General features: G+C 46.1%; 1 protein-coding gene across 3 annotated transcripts in view; it reads left to right on the top strand.

Annotated features, from left to right (window-relative positions):
* PLEKHA7 (pleckstrin homology domain containing A7) overlaps positions 1–15,992 on the top strand; it is a 203,080-nt gene that overhangs the window by 110,984 nt on the left and 76,104 nt on the right. For all 3 annotated transcript variants that reach the window (XM_070428234.1, XM_070428236.1, XM_070428235.1), the window contains exon 4: positions 8,060–8,143. In XM_070428234.1, the coding sequence (XP_070284335.1) occupies positions 8,060–8,143 (84 nt within the window). The remainder of the gene's footprint in view (positions 1–8,059; positions 8,144–15,992) is intronic.

Consider the following 15,992-nt stretch of genomic DNA (forward strand, 5'->3'; position numbering starts at 1 on the left):
CCATGTGGGAACTCGGGAAGCAGACGGGTTTGCAGCATGGTCACTGGTCAGGAGGGGTGATTTAGGAACTTTGTTGGCCATAGAGTGGATCTGAAAACACCTGGAGAGCCTAATGCAATGGAGGGCTTTCTCAGTCATGCTGATGACTTCTGTCTGTTGAATTCAGAGTCTGGAAAGGACAGAACTTCCCTCTGTGCAAGATGTGAGAGCTTTACATTATCTTAGTTAATTTTGCGACTCTCTTACGCCCCCGTCTGTGCCAGGCTCTGCCCCTTTTGGCACCTCTGGGTGAGGAGAACAGTTACAAACTGGCCCTCCAGGTGGTGGGTCTGGGGTTTGGCTGGATTTCAGTGTCTCTGCCTAGTTGGGTGTGCGACTGAGTCAGGTGTGGTGGGAGAGGGGAAGGCTCTTCCTTGGTCTGGTGGAGTCTCAGCCTGCGTGTAGGACCCTTTATCAGGGCCCGTGGGCCCCTGCTTCACCCGCTCTCTCTGAGGAATCTGATAGGTCGGGGCTGCTGACATCAGAAAATGAGATGGGTTCTGCACAGCCTCTCCCTGAAGGCCATGTGTGTTTGTGCTCTGGCTGTTGAGATAAAGGAGTTCAAGTGCCTGCTCCATGGTATCACTGCTCTGTGCTGCAGGAGAGACAGGAGAAACAAGGGAAGGACTGCTCCCGGCCCTCCGGGCACTTAGGATCTTGCTGGAGATAGGGGAGAGGCGAGGAGAACAAACACACCTGAAATAAGTAGAGAGCATTATGAGAGAGTATATAATCAGTCACCAAATTGTAGGTTTCACACCAAATACTCTCCCAGTTCACCAAAGGGAGATCCAGGTAATGTTTGTATTATCCTCGTATGTGTTTTTAATCACTCAGTAATTTCCGCTCTGGTGTTTGCATTCCGTTCTTTGATTCTCTCCGAGGGTACTAGCTTTCCCTGGCAGAGGTGGGGGATGTTGCAGAGGAGGGCTAATTTCTCCAAATTATATTGTAACAGTTGGGAGAGAGCCAAGGACGAAGCGTTCTTGGCATGTCAGTGTCTCCTTGTTCCTTCCTCTGGCAGTCAGAGCAGAAAGCCACTGCCTTCTGTGGCTTCTGACCTTTTAGGTTCTTGTCTCTTTGTTACCTGAGTCCAGACTTTTGTAGGGTTAGCGAGCCTATTTGGAGGCATGGCCTCACTTTAAGGTGGGAGTCTCCTTAGTCATTTCTCATTCATTCATTCAACAGTTATAATAGTGCTACCCGCTGCTATAGACTGATGATAGCAGTGAAAAGACAGACAAGGTCCTGGCTTTCCGGGACCACACATTAGTCAGGGAGACTGTTAATAGCAAAAACATTTATAAGTAAGAAAAATAACAGTTAGTAATAATTAAAGTAGGGTGATGTGCTGTGACATGACTGGGAGCCTACTTCAGAGGGTGGTTGGGAAGGGCTCTGAGATGGTGATGATTCTGCTGAGGTCTGAATGACAAGGAACCAGTCATGAGAGGGGAGGAAAGAGCATCCAGGCTGAAAGGACAGCAGCTGCTACAAAGGTTGCTAAGTAGGAAAGAACTTGGCATTCAAGGAGCAGAAAGGAGGCCAGTGTGACTGGGGAAGGAGGAGAGCGGTACAATAAGAGGTGGAGCTAGGCAGGGGTCAAGTCATCTAGGATCTTCTAAGCCAGTGGTTCTCAACCTTCCTAATGCCGCGACCCTTTAATACAGTTCCTCATGTTGTGGTGACACCCAATTTCATTGTTATAAATTAAAGCATAGTGATTAATCACAAAAACAATATGTAATTATATATGTGTTTTCCGATGGTTTTAGGCGACCCCTGTGAAAGGGTCGTTTGACCCCCAAAGGGGTTGCGACCCACAGGCTGAGAACTGCTGTTCTAAGCCAAGGTAAAAAGCTTGGACTGGTGCTGTTAACGGAAATAAGGACGCCTGGAGGAGGAGTATTAGGTTTGGCGGGAGTGGGGAGAGGAGGCTCATTCTATTTTTGCCCTGTTAAAATTTAGACACCAGTAGTCATCACCATAACCAAGGTACAGTCAGGTTTAGCAAATGTTCATTGCATACCTTCTGTATGTCAGGCATTGTGTGAGGCTCTTTAATGTATATTTCCTCATTTTATCCTGACAACAACCTTTTAGGAGGATATTATTCTTTTTAAAAAATATATATTTATTGATTTCAGAGAAGAAGGGAGAGGGAGAGAGAGAGAGAGAGAGAGAGAGAGAAATATCAATGATGAGAGAGAATCATTAATCAGCTGCCTCCTACACGCCTCACACTGGGGATTGAGCCTGCAACCCGGGCCTGTGTCCTGACCAGGAATGGAACTGTGACCTCCTGGTTCATAAGTTAATGCTCAACCACTGAGCCACGCCGGCCGGGCAGATATTTTTATTCTTTATTTGCAAATGGAAGCACTGAGGCTGAGAGGTGAAGCGGCTTGCTCTGGTTTGAGCCCAGATCTTCTAACCCCAAGGCTCTGGGCTGACTTGTTGCTCAGGGCAGATATTGAAGGAGGCTAGTTAGCATTGTGTTTCCACTTGGAGAGAGTATGGGGACCATATGTTGGCTCATCAAGGCCTGATTCCCATGCTTCTGGAAGAAGGGCCTGTCAGAGTTAACTCCCGTGTGCAGCGAGCTGTTGAAAATCTTGACATTTTCAAAATAGTGTGAGTTCCAAAGACCGCTTGGGTAAGATTCTCAGGAAATGCCACATGACCCCGCTGACACTGCACTAAACAAGCAATTTTGTAAAAGTGTTAAGTAAAATAAAACAAAAGGAGCTTAAGAAATGTGGAAAGCTGTTTCAACTGTTGGCTGCTGTATCTCTTGACTCTGTAGCCCAAGTGGAAACGGAAGAAGATGGGGAGGCAATTCGTTTTGTTCTTGGAGTTTCAGTTACTGATTTTGGGACTTAAGAGTACATCAAGTTACCCAGAATCCTTGGTTTTCTTGAGTCACTGGGATTTGGAACAAAGATAGTAAGTGCCTTAACTAGCCTGGAGGCAGTGCTGAAAGTAGCTTCAGTGGTGACTCTTCTGCAATATTCTGGGAGCCACACTGAGGAGCCAGGAGGTCCAGAGTGGCACATGCTGCCGAGCACGCCAATGGGAAGAGCCTTGATAGAGTTCTTCCTGAGGCTTGAGGCCGGATGCTTTTCTTATATCTGAAACCCTTTCTTCTCTTTATAACATGGGCCCGGTGAGAGCTAAAGCTTTGCCGCACTCTCAGCGTACCAATACCACCGCTGTCAGAAAGCCAGATTCACCAGGGGACTCTGACCTCCATTCCCCAGCACCGTTCACATAACTCCACGGCTTCTTGCCATGCCCCCAAAATTGCCATGCTAAGGAATTAGAACCTTTAGGCTTAACCAACCAGAGTCCCTGCTCACCTTGTAGTCAAAATCTATATTCATGGAAAACCAGTCTTGCAAAAACGTTGCAAGAAACTACAGGACCCATGTGCATTTGGACTAGTCCTGTCTGTGGCTGCAGGTGGGCTCTTCCTTACATTGAGCTCAAGCCGGTCTCCACTTCTCCCTGGTCCTCACTCTCTTCTCTTTTGTGTTTGCTGTCGGGCTTCTTTAGGGCCTAACCCTAGCCCTTCCCAGTCCAGGGCCTGTGACGACGTGCTGATTTATGTGGATGGTTACCTGTGGCCTGCCTTCTCGGGGATCATCCTTCCCTGCCACCTTCATCCCTGCTACCTGGTCCTCTTCCAGGCAAGACTGGCTGCTGTTCAGCATGGAGGGGCTGTTCCTGGGAGAAGAGTGGGATAAAGGCTAGGGCTATGTTTGGCCTCATTTGCCAAGTTACTTTCTCAGGGGCCTAAAGAGAAACTGGAGCCCTTGTATGGAGGAGAGAGAGTTTCTGTGCTCCCTGAGACCAGCCGCCTGGCTTCTAGCCGGGCCATCTCCATCACTACCAAGGAGCAAGGTGGCAATTCAGGTTTAAGAACAGGTATTTCGGGGGATTTGTCTGTGCCTGCTAAATATGTCCTGCAACAGGGTTATAGTACATGAGATCCTACATGAGTTTTAGAAAATCAGGAAATGAGCAGGAGGGGTGCTTTTGGGGTAAGGGGTGGGGAGACAGCAGGAAAGGTGAGAACACTTGGCAATCTCCAGATGGGTGGAGGGCTCCAGCGTTTAATAGGCAGCCTTGGTTTGGTAAGGGTGAATCCGGAGTAGCAGAAAGAGATCAGGAGGAGGCTGACCGAGATGCAGGAACGCAGGAGTTGACTGTCCTTGTGGGCAAGTCATCTACCCTTTTCGGGCCTCCCTTTCCTCACCCGTGGCGTGGTGTGATGAGACTCAGCCTGCCCGACAGGGTACTTGGGAAGATTAAATGAAATAAAACAGCCTAAGGACCTAAATTTCCTCCTTTGCTCTAAAAATGCTGAACCAGAAGCTTTGCCATTAGCAAGTTGGGTGAGTCTGATCGGACATGATCAAATGTTAAACAGTATTTCGGAGGCATTACTTTGGTTCATCTCTTTTCTCAATATATGAGTCTCTTTTTCCTTTAAATTTAGTGTTCAATACCATCCTATAACCCGAATCCTGTTTCCTATTGTGTAACATGGGGATAAAAATGCCTGCTTTGCCTAACTCAGTGGGTACTTGGGAGGGTCCAATGCGGTGACAAATGTGACTACACTTAAGGCTTCATGTAAATGCAGGAAATGATGTTAATGATGCTGTGGTTAATACCTTTTTTTGGCAAAAAGGGCAGCATTCATATTAGGGAGGAAACTTTAGGAAGCTACCTCTATATTTGGTGCAATGACAGCTGTGTTTTTGTCCACTTTTAAAAACTACCTTTCTTCTAATGTTAGAATGTACCAGTAAACTTCATCTTAGTGCCTACGCCATTCAGCTCAGGATTTACTTACCCAAGACTCTGGGCTTTGTCAAGCTTGTACAGATTGGGTGTGGGGAGCCCAGGAGTTGCTACTAAGGTTGTGTGGTGTACTAGTATGTGAAGTGGTTGCTGATGCTGGATGCTGCTCCAAGCACATCGAAGATTCGCTCTTTGCCTGATTCCACCCACTTGACCTTGTGATAGGACCAGAGGCTGTTTGGGGGTTACTGAGAGTCACGTTGGTGTTGTCAGTCAGACCCTGGCCCTGGCACAGGAGAGACAGGGAGTAAAGGAGGGAGAGAGGGAGCGAGGAGGGGCAGGGAGAGCAGTGGATGGTGCTATTTTTCTGTTGCCTTGTCTTTAGGGATTTCTGTTACCAGCCAGGAAGCTTCCAGCCCCACAGGCCCCTAAGGGAAGGGGACAGCAGGTTATCATGCAAAGAGAATGCCATTTAGAACTAGAAGACCTGGACTCATGTCCCAGTCTTGTCACTGATTGATGGAGTTATCTTAAACAAGTCACTTAACCTCTCTGAGCCCTTTCCTCATTCATAAGATGGGGTGGCCGGTGTTACTAGCTGAGATGTGTAAGGAAAGGCTTTAGGACTGGAGAACCCTTAAGCAATGAGAGTGGATAGTGGTAAGGGTGTTGCTTTATTGTTATTCCTACTATGAGCAGGGCCTTTTTCTCCTGCAGGTGGAAAGGAGGCAGACTTAGATTAGAGCTTGTGTTTCCAGATTCCCTGGTGAATGGAGATGCCTCTCTTGAAGGAGCTGGGTGTAAATAAAGCTCAACCCTTGAACGTGGTACAAGGATTTCTGAAACAGGTGTTAAGGGAGCCTGCTTCCCACCCTTATCCAGATGCTCATGTCTTGGAAAGACCAGAATGCTGCCTGCCAAATGAGGGCATATAGAACTTGCCTAGAACCAGGAGCTGGGAGTCTGAGGCTGGCAGTGGTTGGGAGGGGTGAGAGGGTGCTGGGACCAGGGAAAAACCTGGCTCTGCCTGCTGCACATTTGGCTTATTGGGAGTCAGGCTGTTCTAGCCTCAGTGCCAGCTTACCCCAGACACCAGGCTGCTCTGACCAGGCTTCAGGGAAGAGTAAGAAAAACTTTGTAGGCCTAGAGATTTTTTTCTTTATAAACCTTTATGCTATCCTCATTTAAATCTACTAGTTTCTGGGTTGGCTCAGTGCGCAATTTGGAGGTGAGGCTAACACTTTAATACCAACAAACTGAGATGATGGATGGACTCTGACAGTGAAAACATGTTAACCATCTGTGTTAGGAGTCTTAAAAAATGACCATGCTCTGGTCATCTTACCTCTGGGACTTTAAGCCAAGGAAATCATTTGAATTGCAGAAAAAGCCTATCCTCAAAGATGTATCTATAATAATAAAAGCGTAATATGCTAATAGAGCGGACGGCCGAACGACCTTCCGGATGTCCTTCCGGACAAAACCACCGTGGTGGGGGACGAGGCAGAGGTAGTTAGGGGCAATCAGGCAGACAGGCGAGCAGTTAGGAGTGATTAGGCAGGCAGGCAGAGTGGTTAGGGGTAATCAGGCAGGCAGGCAGGTGAGCAGTTAGGAGCCAGTGGTCCTGGATTGTGAGAGTTGGGATGGGGCCTAAACTGGCCGTCGGACATCCTCTGAGAGGTCCCAGATTGCGAAAGGGTGCAGGCCGGGCTGAGGACCGCCCTCCCCACCCCCTGTGCATGAATTTCATGCACCGGGCCTCTAGTTTATTATAACAGTGGGGCGGGGAGGGTGCCTGAAATGTCCAGCGTTAGAAGAATGTTCATCTTTCTAGAGCGTAAGCGCTGTTGGGTAAGGTCTCTCTTGTCCACTCTGTGTCTCCAGCGTCTAAAGCAGAGCCTGGCACACACACGGCCAGGAAATAGTTTTTGAACAGTTGGTGATATGAGAAAAAATTATATCCGTATGATGAGACTATTATTCAGCTGTTTCAAATGAAGAAGTCTTAATGACATAGGAAAATTTTTGTGTTCATAGGATGTGATAAAAGCAGAATACAGATTTCTAAATACAGTAAAATCATAGCTTTTTTTAATAGAAGGAAAAAAATTAAAAAGCTAGGAAGGAGCACATACAAAGGTATATGTCTAGGTGGTGAGATCATGGGTGACCTTCTTTCTGTCTATATTTTCTAAAATTTGTCAAAGGATTGATTTGTGACTGGGGAAAACATTTTCAAACAGGTCATATTCTTTTAAAAAGGAGGTTAGGTTAGTTTATTCAGGGAACAAACCAGCAGTCTCTAGAGCCAGCTCCTCCTTCCTTTCAAAGAACCAGGCAGCCTTTGTGGATACACAAAACACCTACACACTTTGGTTGTGCCTGTCAGCTTGGCGTGGAAGCTGATCCCTCCTAACTTCAAAAGGGTGGTGGGAACTCTGCAGTGTTCAAATCGTGCAGGTCATGTTGCAGAGACATGCCCATACATTTATATCCATCACTGACGTGAAGACATTCTGTAGTAGGGAGAAGAATTTTAAGAAGATAGTTGGTTTTATTTTCTGGGTGGGTGGTTAATTCTTAGAATTCTTTCCCTGGTTCATGGGTTTTGGAAGGGCCGCCCGCCTGCTTTCCTTCATTCTTGTTTTAGCTCGTGCCGTCTTAAAGCAACTTTTTGCTAAGCGGCTCTGTTTGTTGGAGTTGGTGCTTCGTGGAATGCCTCTCTAAGATGCAGCGCTCTCCTGGAGCCAAGACATTCCTAGAATTAAAATCCCTGCGTCGTAGGTGGCCTCTAGCACCTGAGCTGGAAGTTCTTTTTTTTTTTTTCTTTTAAAGCATTTTTATTTATTAATTGATTTTAGGGAGGGAGGGAGGGGAACATAGCTTTGTTGTTCCACTTATTTATGCATTCATCGGTTGATTCTTGTATGTGCCCTGACTGGGGATCAAACCCGCAATCTTGGTGTATTGGGACGGTGCTGTAACCAACTGAGGTACCTGGCTAGGGCTCAGCTGGAAGTTCTTGGCTTATGAATACAGCTGGGTTGTAAAAGATTCAGTGCCTCTCAGCAGAAAGGCCCACTTTCTCACCCTGGGAGGTAGGTGCCTGTGATGATCAGGGGTCCTCACACATTCCTGACCTGTTGTTGTGTCTGTAATCCTTTTCATTCATATGACTTTTCCTTCATTATCTCCTTTTCTTTCTCTTTAGCCATAACCAGCAGACCACAGCGTTCAGGCATCCTGTGAGTGGGCAGTTTTCTCCAGAAAACAGTGACTTTATTCTTCAAGAAGAGTAAGTACTTCAAATATTCTCTTTCCCGGGCAGAGCTTGGGAGCTTAAAGGCATTTGCTCAAAACAAAGCTTGTTGGACTATTTTCTCTCTCAGCTGGAGGGGCACGGAGTGGTTGGTGAAATGGGAGAATTTTGTTCTGCAGTCTCTGGACTTCTCTCAGTGGGAAGAGGTGGAAGGGGGAGATGGCATGGGGATGTCTGTGGTTGGTATTGTCAGAGCCCCTTAAAAGCTCTCTTTCCCTTGAACCAGTTCTTTTCCTCAAGTGACATCTAACACGTTCATCTGGTGTGAAAATACCTTAAATACATCCTCAGACCGAACTGAACCAGCCTCTATAGGAAGCCTCAAGAAAGAGCCCAAAGCCAGGGCTTAGAAGAGAGGAGGACGGGGACACCCATTGTCCCTGGACATTTTGAGCTCATGCTTGCTTTTCCCAACACAGGAACTTTCTTGTTCCTTAGTCCCATCTCAGCAGGGCCTCTGGGGAGCTCAGAGATGGGTCTGCCACGCAGGGCCGTCTACCTAAAAGGCCCGCGCAGCCCAAGCAGGATGGGTTCTTCAACCAAACATGAAGGCAGAGACCCCGTGCAAATGGCTGTGTTCCCTTCTCATCTGAGGCCGTTCTGTTCGAAGAAAACAATTCTTCCTTTGAGAAACTAATAGAGATGTTGGCTTTATGTGTTTTTTTCCCTTCAATTTATTTTTCTTTTGTTCAATCACCTAGACCAGTGGTTGGCAAACTGCGGCTCATGAGCTACATGCGACTCTTTGGCCCCTTGAGTGTGGCTCTTCCACAAAATACCGACTTCTGCCCATGGGCCACGAAGTTTCAATCGCACTGTACGTGCGCGCCCACATGTGGTATTTTGTGGAAGAGCCACACTCAAGGGGCCAAAGAGCCGCATGTGGCTCGCGAGCCCCAGTTTGCCAACCACTGACCTAGACCAAATATGATCTTTAAAAAAATTATCAGTATTCACATTTTACAGCATTTCCCTTCCTTGATACTTACACATATAAACTTTCTCTTATGGAAAATTTCAAACATATACAAAAGTAGAGAGATACAGTAATAAATCCAATGTATTCATTGCTCATCTTCAATAATTTTCAAAGCATGGCTGGTTTTATTTCATCTATATACCCCTCTCCCCCGAGAATCTTTTGAAGCAAAGTCCAAACATCATTTTATCTCTCTAGTATTTTCAGCATAGAATAATTATTTTACAGAACTTTTAAAATTAGAAATCTATAATTACAGTAATTCCTTGCATGTTTACTCTGTGCTGGGGATTTTACCTGCATACCTCATTTACTGCGGTAATCCTGAGGAGTAGGTCATCATCGTTGTTTAGAGATGAAGACACTGAGACTCAAAGAAACAGTCACTTGCCCAAAGTTGCACGGCTAGAAGTAGAAAAGCCAGATGTCATTCTAGCTTGATCTCTTTAGTCAGGTCTAACCTTGCCCTAGTCAGATGCTGCTTGCCAAATTATTTTCTTGCTGGTGGCCTAGGGGACATAATGGCCAAACTGTGGGGTTGGGGCCTGACTTTGAAAGCATTACTACTATTAGAGAATGAGTGGAAGATAAAGACTATCTTGTCTTCTAATTTGAGAAAGAATTGCTGTGTAAAGACAGCCCAAATGTGGATTCTACGAATTCCAGCTTGGAATGAATTTGTTTATAGAACCCTGGAGGTCAGAAGCTCTTGAGAGGTCATTGGGTTCAGCCCCCTTTCTTAGGCATCCTGGAGACATGGGCACCTGTCATTATTAAAGGTCTGGATAGGGAATCCATCAGAATGCTTAAATTGGGAAGTTACCAACTTCTGGAAAAATGCAGACTTTTATCACTGAATACTTCTGTCACACATACCTCCTCTTCCTCTTGTTAACAAAGACTTTGTCCCCCGATTACTTCTGAGAAGGTAGCCTCTTTTATTCTACCAAAATATCTCTGTAGCTAATCTCAATTCCTTTCAGTTTCCAAGGAAAAGATGTTCTTTTCAAGGGTCACTGTTCCGCTGTAGTCTATTTCCGGGCTGTCATAAGGAGTACTTGTTTATCTGGAGTGGTGGGGGTGCACCGGTGTGGCCAGACACTCCTTCAAGGAGGCAGAAAGTGCTTTGGGCATTGAGAGGAAGGGAGGATTCCTATGCGCTGATGTGGTGATCCCTGCACTTACTCATGAAGTACTTACTGAATGCCCGCATTGTGTCAGGGGCTGTGCCAGACTCTGCAGTTACAGCAGCACGTAAGGCACATGTGGTCCTGTCTGTGAAGAACTTACGGCTGAATAGGGAAGGTAGATAATCAAACAGAAGATCACAAATGTGACCACTGTTCATGACAGAGGAAACAAAGGGTTCAAAGGGAGTTGATAAAAGACGGTTCTAACCTGGCTTAGGGATCATGGAAGGCCTCTCCATCCTGGGAAGGTATGTTGTTTAAATTGAGACCTGACCAGTCCAGGTGAACAGCCTGGGCAAAGCCCTTGAGGGCAGAGAGGGAGAGTGTAGAGAGGGGTCTGTACCAGCTGAGTTAGAGTGGAAACTGAAGAGCACCGGATGGATTCTGGAGATACTCGGGAGGTAACATTGACAGGACGTGGTGACGGATTGTCTGTGGTGGGGATGAAAGAGGGGGAAGACTTTCTTGAAGTGTCTGGCCCTAAACAGGAGGAAGGGGGAGGATTTAGATAAGTAAGGATCAGTGTGCACGTGTATGAGGGTGGTTCGCAGCGGAGGGAAGTGTGACCAGTCTTGGTGGGGTCAGAGGGTGAGAGAATTTGATGTGTAGTGGAGGTTTGGGAAGAGGAGTGTGGAGATAAGGTTGGAGACGAAGGCTGCAGCCCATTCTAAATGGTTTCCTCCTGAAACACACTCGGATTTACTTCCTGGTGGAGCTCTGGAGGGCCAGTGAGGCATGAAACCATTTTAAAAAAGTGCCAACGAATAAGATGACTGTTATAATCTTTTACACGGGAGCTTGATTTTGTTGTGTAGTGTGTTATGTGGGGAGGAAAGAAAGGTGAGGATCATTTATGTCCTTCACACATCAGCTCTCGGATTATGTTGAGTGGAAAAGGAAAATTGGCTCTTTTCTTCTTCTTCTTCAAAGAGAAGAAGGCCACATTGCTCCACTTGCAAAGCCTTCACCCTGGTTTCTTGGTGGGAATCCTTCTAGAGCAGTGGTTTTCAAAGTGTGGTCTCTGAACCAGAACTTGTTACACAGACAGGCAAATTCTTGAGCCCACCCCAGACTTCCTGAATCAGAGACTCTGGAGTAGGACCCTGGAACATGAGTTTTAACAAGCCTTCAGGTGATTCTGATTCAGGTTTTCATCCCTCCTAAATTAGTCCCAGATTCTTTCATTCATCCTTAAGTCTACCCCACATACCCCTCATTCTCTGGGCAGCAGTGATCATCTTAGAGGGCTTTGAATCAGACAAACAGTTTCTTTTCCTATGGGAAGAAAAAAAAGGTTTCCATTGTGACTTCCTTTAGAGTATTGCTGATGTGAACAGATAATACATCTCCCCTACTGTTGGCAGGTGGAGCTCACCTGGGCTGCTTGGTGTAGCAGGTGCATGCCCACTAAAAGGTGCTTTTTCATCTTGCATATTAGAAGCATGGAGAAGAGAAATGTGAAAGCTATGATTTGGTGGATCCAGAGGACATAAGGTCTGAGTATTCTAGTTACTGTGTCAGTAATACAGAATTAGTCAGGATAGGGTAGGGTCTGCTATGGTAACAATATGAAACAAAATCTCAGTGACTTAAAAGAGTCAAGGTTTATTCTCACTTTTACTGAGAAAGAAACCTAAATTGTCACCTTTACTGAGGGAGGCTCCATCTCTGTGCTTCATGATCACCAAAGGGAACTTTAGTGACTTGTGCACTGGCTCTTTCACTCACATTTCATTGGCTAAAGCAAGTCACATGACCACTCCTAACTTCAAAGGGGCAGGGAAGTGCATTTCTACCATGCACCTGGGAAGAAATATTTGTTGGTCAGCACTAATGAATACACTCAATCCACAGTCAAGATTTATTAAGGGAAGTCGGACCTTTCAAATCTGTCACTGACAAGCTTCTTTTGCTGCATGACTAGAGTGTTTACTACATGACTAGAGCAGTGGTTCTCAACCTTCTGGCCCTTTAAATACAGTTCCTCATGTTGTGACCCAACCATAAAATTATTTTTGTTGCTACTTCATAACTGTAATGTTGCTACTGTTATGAATCGTAATGTAAATATCTGATATGCAGGATGGTCTTAGGCAACCCCTGTGAAAGGGTCGTTCGACCGCCAAAGGGGTCGCGACCCACAGGTTGAGAACCTCTGGACTAGAGTGTTTTCTGTTATGCTGCCGAGTTCATTGTCAGAACCAAATTCATTGTCACTCAATGGGTCCTTCAGCCTTGTTCCCGGGGACACCCCTGCACACCCAAGCTGATAGGCATGTAGAAATCTCTGTTGGAGGAGCCAATATAAACCCAGGCAGCATAAGGAAAAGTACAATGTATAGAGAAAGGGGAGAGTAGTTCTTGTAGACTACTTCATTTGTTCATTTCAAGTTACAGAGCTCCAAGGATATGCCAAGCCATAAACACTGTGCTCTAGGTAATAAATTTCAAGAGGATGCTGAGCAATTGAGGTTCCCTTGAGGAGGGGGACCATTATGGTGAGTGGCCTAGAAATCCTGGCCCTAGCGTGTTTAGTCTGTAGGAGAGAGGATGAAGGAGGATGGGCTGCAAGTCTTCAAGAAGGGCTGGCTGGTGGAAGTGGGGTACATTTATTGCGTGGCTGCCAAAGGCAGGCATCAGGTCCATGAGTAAAAGTGATAGGCAGGCCAATTTCAGCCCAGTCACAATTTTCCAGGAAAGAGATTTTCCAGCAACCTTTGTTTCAGGATCTGGAATTTCATCTTTAACATTAAATGACGTAATCTGCCTCTTAGAGTCTAAGAGTTGGCTTTTATTTTATTTTATTTTATTTTTAAATTAAATCTTTATTGTTCATATTACATTTGTTCCTCTTTCCCCCCCCCAACTCCCCTCCTCCCAGTTCCCGCCCCACCCTCCGCCCTCACTCCCCACCCACTGACCTCATCCATAGGTGCACGATTTTTGTCCAGTCTCTTCCCGCATCTCCCACTCCCCTTTCCCCCCCCAAGAATAGTCAGTCCATTCCCTTTCTATGCCCCTGATTCTATTATAATCACCAGTTCATTCTGTATATCAGATTATTTATTCACTTGATTCTTAGATTCACTTGTTGATAGATGCATGTTTGTTGTTCAAAATTTGCATCTTTACCTTTTTCTTCTTCTTCCTCTTCTTAAAGGATACCTTTCAGCATTTCATATAATACTGGTTTGGCGGTGATGAACCCCTTTAGCTTTTCCTTATCTGTGAAGCGCTTTATCTGACCTTCAATTCTGAATGATAGCTTTGCTGGATAAAGTAATCTTGGTTGTAGGTTCTTGGTATTCCTCACTTTGAATATTTCTTGCCACTCCCTTCTGGCCTGCAAAGTTTCTGTTGAGAAATCAGCTGACAGTTATATGGGTATTCCCTTGTAGGTAATTGAGTCTCTTTCTCTTGCTGCTTTTAAGATTCTCTTTTTGTCTTTTGCTCTTGGTGTTTTAATTATGATGTGCCTTGGTGTGGTCCTCTTTGGATTCCTTTTGTTTGGGGTTCTCTGCGCTTCTTGGACCTGTAAGTCCATTTCTTTCACCAGGTGGGGGAAGTTTTCTGTCATTATTTCTTCAAATAGGTTTTCAATATCTTGCTGTCTCTCATTTTCTGGTACCCCTATAATTCTGATGTTGGTGCGTTTGAAACTGTCCCAGAGGCTCCTTACACTATCTTCGTATTTTTGGATTCTTTTTTCATTTTGCTTTTCCGGTTGGGTGTTTTTCGCTTCTTCGCATTTCAAATCTTTGACTTGATTCTTGCACTCCTCTGGTCTGCTGTTGGGTGTCTGTATAATATTCTTTATTTCAGTCAGTGAATGCTTAATTTCTAGTTGGTTCTTTATCACAATATCGAGGGTTTCATTAGATTTCTTGAGGCTCTCCTCAAGTTTATTGGCAGTTTTTAGCAAATTATTGAAAGCCCTCAAAAGTGCGTTTTTTAGCTCTATATCCTCCATTTCTGTCATGTTTTTTTGTCTCCGCATTTTTTATGCTTTCTTGGTGCACCCCCTTGTGGTCTTTGTGCGCAGTCTTGTTGTAGTTAAGCCTTGATTGTTGTCAGCAATACTGGGGGTGAATTGACCTCCAGGCTAACTGGCTATGAGAGTCAGCTGTGTCTGCAGTGGGAGAGCTTCTGTGGTGAATCTCTAGGGCAGTGCTAATCCAGCCTTTGCCTAAGGCTGTCCGGCAAATGCCTCTGTGCAGGGCTTGGGCAGGGCGGGTCCCCGGGGATCTCCAGGGTGGGCGGGGCGAGCAGTTATGGCTGCTCTCGGTTCCGTCCCCAGCAGCTCTGCAACCGCTCCAAAGCTCGGAGAGGAAGCTGCCTTCCCGCTTCTCCCGTTTGAGTCTGGGTCCCTAGAGACTCGCCCGGATCTGGAGCTCAGAGTCTGAATCTCCCTCCCGATTGAAAACAACAATCGCGCCCTCTGCCACCGGCCCACTCCACACGCACCTCCGCACCTTAGTATTTCACCTCTGCACTGCGCCTCCTCTGATTCTCGGTATGGATTTCTCTTTACTTCTAGTTGTAGAATCTCTCCTCAGCCAGCCTTCCTGTGGTTCTGGGTGATGTCCGTTCCGTCTTTTAGTTGTATTTTTGAAGTGGTTGTTCGAGGCAGCAAGCTCCGGCGTTAACTTATGCCGCCATCTTGGTTCTTCTCCAAGAGTTGGCTTTTTCATGAATGATAATACTGTTATCATTTTATAGCTCATATTTATAGCCCTTACTGTTTATTACCAGGTACTTTTCTAAGTGCTTCACATATATGAATTTAATTTCCACAACAGTCCTCTGAGGAAGATACCATTATTATCATGGATACTGAGGCACAGAGAGGTTAAGAGTCTTGCCAAAAGTCACACAGCCAGTGAGTGACGGAGTTGCGATTTGAATCCAGGTCGTCTGGCCCCAGATGCGGTGCCTCTGCCCACTACACATACTGCCTGTCATTTCAGAGGTCTTCAAGAGACAGTGCCCTTCCTTGGCTGTATTCGGGCCTTAATGTGGTAACTAGGTAGGCGACTGCTGCTTAGAGGTTTTCATTGTAATTGTATCAGATTGTAATGACATTTGATCTAATAACTTCACGCTTGTTTGGAAGATGCTAAGCCTCCTTGGTAGTCTTTTCTTCAGAACATGTCAGCAAGCCTTTTTTCAGGGCCTCCTTTCCAGTGATTGGATCATCTGGGCTCCTCTTTTTAAGCCTCTTTCCTGATTCTCAGCGATTCTTTTAATTTGGGAGCTTGTGGTTGCCCCTTTGTGGCTTAAAGGGCCACACACAGGGGCCCTCCTGGAGGGATAAGCTTGGCACAAGGAACTTCCAGGCTGTGGTTTTGGTGGTTGGTGCTCTGCATGGGAGCATTTTCTCCTCGGTGCTGGTCTGCCCGGGAAGCCGCTGACAGACGCCTCTGCAGCTCTCGGTGAAGAGGACAGAAGCATTCCGGAGCCTTGACGCTGGCAGCTGACTGACAGCTGGCTGTGTACGCGGATCCCCAGGCTCCGTCAAGCTCTTGATGTTGAGGTGGGGCCTCGTTGAGAGAGTATGCGCTCCGGAAGTTCGCATGCCTGCCGCTGTGCTCAGAAGCCAGCTGCAAGGCACCCAAGATGTCCTTGGAGTTTCCTAACAAGGAGAGGACTCCGGCCT

This window comes from Myotis yumanensis, unplaced genomic scaffold (genome assembly GCF_028538775.1).
Source record: "Myotis yumanensis isolate MYYU_CA2020_CCGP unplaced genomic scaffold, mMyoYum1.0.hap1 SCAF_10, whole genome shotgun sequence".
NCBI lineage: Eukaryota > Metazoa > Chordata > Mammalia > Chiroptera > Vespertilionidae > Myotis > Myotis yumanensis.